The following is a 7,500-nucleotide window of genomic DNA, read 5'->3' on the forward strand; positions in this document are numbered from 1 at the left end:
AATATCTAACCTGTAAAGTCATAATGAGTGGTAATTATGGGTACGCAACAATATTTACTTTATTATTAATGTACCATATTAGCAACACACTGAATTGTTTACTCGCTTTCTGTAAGAATTTAAAACATGGAAAATAAGACTAGAGTCTGAATGAAACAAATGATGTTCTGGATGGACTGATGCGAATATTCAGTCATTTGAAGGTATCGTTATATCGACAATATTTAAACTACGCTAAAACGTACTTACGTTTAAAACCATGCTAAAACGGCACCGGAAAGCCCACGATACAAAGGAACGTGAAACAAATTAGAAAAAGAAAAAAAAAAACCTGGATAATTATGAAGAATGTAAAATACTTGACTGAAAATGTGACGTTCTAAATGTCACACATATTTTTAGTCACAGAAGCAGTACAGTAGAACCGTAGCCCAGGGCCAAAATATCTCTGAGCCAAAGTTTCTGGGCTTAAATTTCTCTCAAAATATCTGCTGAAGCTTTAGCCAAAACCTCACTCCACTGCGCTCTGTCGAACTGTAAAAAAAAAAACTGTTTTAAAACAATAAATGACTTGTCAAACATTCCAGCAGATTGAACATTACGCTACAGTACAATATACAATATACGATATACTATACTGATGAGTTCTGGATTCTCATAGAGAAAGATAGAGAGATCTCTTTCCACTTTTGTTGTCTTCCAAGCGATTCCCTCTGCCACAAGGTCTCATTATCAGCTTGAGTTTCACACCACGAAAAATCATTTCGCACCTGTCATCAGAACATCATTCACACACGCAGTGCACAAACCTCACCGAACATGACTTCCTATCACTGACCATTGTCCATGATGACCCCAATCAAGTTCTCTAGAATCCCGCGGTAGTGAAAATCACAAGTCTTACAGACAATTACGGTTTCTCGAACTCACGCCGATGAAGCATGCTACACCGTGTTGGATTTGGACCCAGAAAAGCAAACATACACACACACACGCTCTAGTTTAATCCGTCAGAGCTCAGTAGCAAACTGATTGCCGCTTTGATCGCAGCAGATGTTGATTTGGTCTTCGAGCGCCGCAGGTTTTAATGTGCTGGCTGTTTTTCTGTGAGAGTTGTTATATCTTTGAGATGGAGAACGTGATTGAAGTGATTCTACTGAAGGGCAGGTGTGGATGAGTAGCAGGTGGAAGCGGGGGAGTTGAGGGATAGAAGGTTGGATGGATGTGAGGGACAGATGGAGGGGATGCACATTCAGGTGGCGGGAAGATTCGTGTTTTTGTTTTCGGACATAATAGAGAAATCGAGGTGAGGATGTAAGAAGAAGTTGACCAGAACGGACAAAATTGGAAATGTGGGACAGGTTACGTTGTACAACAGGTGAAGTTATAGTTCATCAAGAACTGAACATGTGGATGTAAAGGAGAAGTACTCAGGGACAGGTGGAGGTGAAGGAAAGGTAGTGGTGAGAACCAAATGGTATTGAGGGACAGATAGAGGATTTGTTCTAATGGATGAATGGAGGTGAGGGACAGCTGGAGGAGAGGAAAAGACAGATGGAGCTTAAGGTGATGGACAGACAGGTGGTGGTAAGGACCAGACAGAAATGTTGGACAGATAGAGGATTGAAGGATAGATGGTGAAGGATGCACCCATGGGAGAGAACAACAGATAGACGTGATGGTGATAAACAGACAGGAAGAGATGAGAACCAGATTGAATTTAGGGACACAGAGGAACTGTCCTAATGGATGAATGGAGATGATAGACAGCTGGAGGAGAGGAAAAGACAGCTGGAGGTTAAGGTGATGGACAGACAGGTGGTGGCGGGGACCAGACAGAAATATTGGACAGATAGCGAATTTGTCCTAATGGACAAATGGATGGTGAAGGACAGGTGAATGAGATATAAAGACGTGATGGTGATGGTGATCGACATACAGGAAGAGATGGGAACCAGATTGAAATGAGGGACACATGGAGGATTTGTCCTAATGGATGAATGGAGATGAGGGACATGTAGCTGTAGGTGATGGTGATGGACAGACAGCTGGAGGTGAGAACCAGATGGACTTGATGGACAGATAGAGGTTTTGTCCTAATGGATGAATGGAGGGAAGAGATGTGTGGAGAGGGGAAGACAGATGAAGGTCAGGGTAATAGGCAAGCAGGTAGGGGTCCATAGAGGACGAGATTGAATTGAGGGAGAGATAAAGGTAATATTTAAATGGTGGTGAAGGACAGACTGGTATAGGTGAACAGGTGGGGGAACATATTGTGAGAGACAGGTGACTGTAATGACCAAAAGTGGAGATCAGTGACAGGTCATGATGAAAGCTAGGCGATGATGCAGTTGGACAGGTGGACATGAGGGAGCAGTGGAAGTCCAATAGGTGAATGCACTCAGGGGCAGATGGAGAGAAAAAAAAAATGAAAGATGGAGGTACAGTTGCCTGACAGACAGGTGGAGGTGAGGACCCAATCAAATTGAAGGACAGGTGGTTGTGAGGGACAAACTGGTGTATGTGAGATTCATGTAGTTACACTAATGAACAGGGTAATGTGAGGGATGGATGGAGATGGGGACAGATCAGTGGAGATAGAGGACAGCTAAATGTGAGGGGAAAGAAAGGTGACTGTGAGGCATAAAATTGGAGATGAGGGACAGGTTCTATTGAAGGACAGCTGAAGGTATCTGTACCTTTGAGTTTGGAGGAGCAAAATTCAGACAACTGTTACTAAGGGGAAGAAAATTGTAGATAATGGACAGGTAAAGGTGTGAGTCGTATTTAGCTGCACCACTGGTGGATCTGAGGGGCTGATAGTGGGTAGAGGGGATGATTCTAACCCTAGGGATGAAAGACAGGTCAAGGTGCCAGGAGATAGTTAGAGATAATGAACATACAGGTAAAAATGAAAGACAGGAAGATATGAGGACCAGCTGAGAGACAGGAGGTGAGGATCAGATGGAAGTGAACGCAGGTGAGGAACAGAGGTCGGGACTCACGTCATAACCAACGTCTCATCTCCGGGTTCGCTCAGCAATCCATCCACGAACACCGACGTGCTGGTGAAATTGTGGATGCTCCACGTACGTCCTTCGTCCACACTGAACCTGCCAAGACATGACATCTTACAGCACTGATTTACTTCAGAAACTAAATACAATCACCCTGTGCCAACTTTACTTGCTCTGTCTTACATCATTAACCTGCACTGCTTAAATTATTGATTTGTCTTCCGTGACCGATCTGCGCTGTCTTACATCACTGACATCAACTTTTGTCATGGACTCATGCCATCTTTGATTAACCTGCACTGTTTTACTTCACTAACTTTCCTAACTATAATCAACCTACAGCATTCGTCAGTGACCTGTTACAGTCACCGACTCCGCTTTTGCTTCATGTGAAAGCAATGACTGCCATTTATATGCTTTTGTTTACGTTTTTCCATGTGCCTTTGTTTTGGTTTTGGTCCTTTCTTCACCCCTGAGTTATCATTGGTATGATACCATTTATCATTAATTACTGATCGGAAGGTCGGGGGTTCAAGCCCTGGCGCTGCCAATCTGCCACTGTTGGGCCCTTGAGCAAGGCCTTAACCCTCTCTGCTCCAGGGGAGCCAGATCATGGCTGACCCTGCGCTCTGACCTGGCATGCTGTAATGTCTATGTGACCAATAAAGACTCATTATCATTATACCCACTGTGGTTTGTGCATGTGTAATCTGTTGTTTCCTTGTTTTCATTTTGAAATCCTCTCGTGGTTAAGTCCATTAGTCTGAACATTAGTTCCCTTTTAACCCCCGAGTCTGTTTTTGATGGTCCTTGTTTTGACCTTTGCCTGTTTGATTTAGATCATACAGTAGATTATCCTAGTTTGCTGCTGCCATACTGCGGAAAATGAGGACAAGGGCGCTGGATGTAAAAAGCTCTATTCGGATTGGATTAGTTTATCATGGGGACGGCAGTAATAATCTCCTCAGAGATAACATTCTCACATCTGGACAGCAATACCACAGGAGGAGCAAGTTTCTAGCGGGTTGTGTTTTCTTCAAACCCGGATGTTTAACTGATGTGGTCATGTGATCACACTCCATTCACAACACTGCGACTAAGCAATGCTGGAAAGTGGCCCCGGAGTAGAGAAGAGACGCTGGCTCGTATTTCAGTTCTGGACGAACCAGAGTTCCGGCAGCAATATAACAGTATAACCCAATAAAACAGAAGCATCCATTTTTTGGTTTCGTGCCTTGGGATGTAATTTAATATCTTGGGCAGGGTCACCGATACGAGCACTACAGGACTAAATAGTGTAGCAGCACTCAAACATCTGCACAGAAAATCGCAGACATGCATATCTGGATTAAAATGATCAGACCACCGCTGAAGCTGGTGAAAAACTGTAGATGATTCGGTCACAGCAATAAAGTTATAATCCTGTAAAATAGGAAATATATGCGCCAAGTAACAGTAAGAAAAAAAAAGAGTGACTGCTGTTAAATAGTGTAATAAGCAACTCCTTTATTTTCACTGACCAATGAGATCACAGTCCCCAGTTCGTATTTTCTACTACCTCAAATGTCTGAGACTTGTGAATTCACAGGTCAGAGTTCACCTAGATAAAGTCAGTGTGAGGTGAGAGTAAGCACTCTTTAGCTCTATCTGGATGAAATTAAATGTGCATGGGGTACTGGGGTAATGGGAAAAAAAAATAGCTGTCCCATTGACCAACATACGCTAGATGAACTGTTTATTCTCTCTTGATTTTTTTTGCTAGCAATGCCAGATGTTAATTGTACCTTATGTCACATCTTTGATCCATGAGAACAGCCTCCACAGCTTATTTTAAAGCCCAAAATGTCTGGTAGGGTAGCAGCTCTTATCTCGTGTTGCATCGGCAGTTTAACAAAAAAATAATTCAAACCACGGCTCCCTCCAATAGCTCCGTCGCTTCACCTACACTACACAGACCAGGCTACGATCGCCACCCCTGAGTAACGAAAGAGTCCAGCATTCAACACTTCATTTTTTTGGCAGTTCCAGCACATCATCCCGATATTAATAATGCACTACATATTGCTAAATGTCCCAGTGTGAACACCGTGCATGCATTTCAATCGAAATGTCCTAAAACTTTAAACGGATATTCTCTGATACCATATTTATCCTCTTTATAAACTTTTTTTAATTGCATTTCCTGGAGTTGTATGCCGTGCTCCGGCTGAAATAATCATATCCTTCGTCATCATTCCTTCATCAGACACAGATTTAGACTGAAATGAACACTAGCTGATGGAGTCGTGAGTCGCTTTCTGCTTTCCAGCTCATCTGACAAGAGCTAAGAAAAGCAAGGTGTGACTCATATGCTCTCGTGCGCTATATGGTAATTTTACTTCTTGGTTGTTTTTTTTTTTTGTTCTATTTTTTTCTTTTTTCATCCCTCTCTCACGGCAACATGCTAAAAATATGTGAACACATGAACACTGGCTTGTCTGCCGCGCTGCACGTGTTTTGCATGTGTTCAGGACTTTAACCTGTCTTGGGGCTTTACCAAATCCGGGTTTTACAGTGACTTGTGTGTGTGTGTGTGTGTGTGTGTGTGTGTGTGTGTGTGTACAGTAAAGCCTCCTGACGACTTAAAGGATTTTTTTTCTGGGGCACTTCATCATTTTTCTCCCTCTCAGGCCGGACAGCACTTCGTATCTGACGGACCCTGAAGTCTCTCTAAATGAGTAACGAGGGGAAGAAACACAGGGAGGAAAGGAAGAGAGAGGAAAATGAGGGATAAGAGAATGAGGGAAGAGCCTCTGGAGTAGTGGGATGAATCTACTCAAGAGTCTCTCTAGGGCTGAACGTGTGGAACAAGGATAAGTGAGGATTCCCTCTGTCACGATCTTGCCGTTCTCTCTCTCTCTCTCTCTCTCTCTCTCTCCTCTGATGCTATACACGATCTTTGCCTCGAGGCAAATCTCCCCCTCTAATCTGTTCCTCTAATTAATTTTCTGTTACACAGACTAACATCAGTGTGAGATTTGTGCTCCAAAGTGCAGAAGCAAGCTACTTGAAAAGCGTACATACTTGAGGATCTTTAATGGGATGGACGTGTCTTTGATGGCCACGATGACGCCACCGTGATCCAGATACAGGACGTGGTGCTCCTCTTCAAACACCTGAGAAAATATTAACTCAAATAAGTGTTGTTGACGTTCTGCTCATGGTGGCTCCACCCACGATACAACCAACAGCAGCACACTTCCGAAAAAAACCCTTAATGCCTCAATCTCACTGGGATTCTACAGATTTATACCCAAGATCTGCTGCTGTAGTCATAAAGACTGTTACTCATCCCAGGGTCTTATGTACAATCTGTTCTTACTGGACGTCGTATAAACACACTCATAGTACTGTTTATCTTTCCTCTTCTACACCTGTATACTAAACCTGTATTGGTTTATAATCACATTGTCTGGTGTCATCTAGAGGGTTACCTTTCGAGTCTGGTTCCTCTCAAGGTTTCTCAGGGTGTTTCTCATCATCACTGTCTCCTCTTGCTTGGCGATTAGAGATTAAAATCTACATCCAGATTTCTATAAAGCTGCTTTGGGACAATTTGTGCAACAAATTGATGTACTCATGCACGCATACATGGGAAAAAGCATGGATTCTAGCTAATCGCAGGCCAAAGCAGTTAGCGCTCTACTCCAAATGAATTAGCTGCCCAGCAAGTGAGGACTCATCAAGTTCTGGGAACTGTGACTAAAGGAATAACACGCCCATTCCTCTTATACCACAGCTGACACTGGAGACTCCTTCCATAAATGTTAAATAAACACCCACGTCCCTGCGAATGAGCTGTTGCTGTAGAAACGATAGTATATTAGAATGAGCACATGAATATAAACCTGCACTACCGTCAGTGCTGCTGTTACGGGAAATGAATCAACACCTTCTGACCAATCGCAATCCAGAATTCAACAGCGCGAACCAGTTACGTCCACTAACAGCATGAGAAAGTGAGCGAGTTGAACAGTAAGAAAAGAGAGGGATGGAGTGCAAGGGGAATGCAGGGGGAACATTTATATTTGCAGAGCTAATCAGAGTTACATCCTGGAATTGAAAATGAAAATGAAAATGGAAGAGATTATGAAGGGGATAAAAGCGATTGTGGAAGTAAAATGCTGATGCAGCGAGAATGAAAAACTAAGAGGAGAGAGAGAGAGAGAGAGAGAGAGAGAGAGAGAGAGAGAGAGAAAGCACCAAATTCTGGAGGGATAAAGGCTGGCACATGCTCCCTCAGAGACGTGAATTCAGCCACCGGCTCTTTTCCAACTGCATGCAACATTATTGGAAGAGAGCGCCATTATTTATACACACGATACCATGATTGGCTAGCATATCTCTAATGGACAGGGGACAGAGGAAAGGCTGTCGCTTTCTCCCTGAGAGCATGACAGTTATGGATTATGGACTCCTAGCCTGGATGGCTATGGCATTGTGG

The 7,500-nt window shown here is 43.2% G+C and overlaps 1 protein-coding gene across 1 annotated transcript in view; it reads right to left on the bottom strand.

Annotated features, from left to right (window-relative positions):
* LOC128610517 (VPS10 domain-containing receptor SorCS2-like) overlaps window positions 1-7,500 on the bottom strand; it is a 210,631-nt gene that overhangs the window by 12,804 nt on the left and 190,327 nt on the right. The window contains exons 13-14 of the mRNA XM_053629883.1: window positions 6,081-6,172; window positions 3,006-3,113 (exon numbers count right to left, since the gene is read on the bottom strand). Coding sequence (XP_053485858.1) covers window positions 3,006-3,113; window positions 6,081-6,172 — 200 coding nt within the window. The remainder of the gene's footprint in view (window positions 1-3,005; window positions 3,114-6,080; window positions 6,173-7,500) is intronic.

The sequence above is a fragment of the Ictalurus furcatus genome, chromosome 7 (assembly GCF_023375685.1).
Source record: "Ictalurus furcatus strain D&B chromosome 7, Billie_1.0, whole genome shotgun sequence".
NCBI classification, from domain to species: domain Eukaryota; kingdom Metazoa; phylum Chordata; class Actinopteri; order Siluriformes; family Ictaluridae; genus Ictalurus; species Ictalurus furcatus.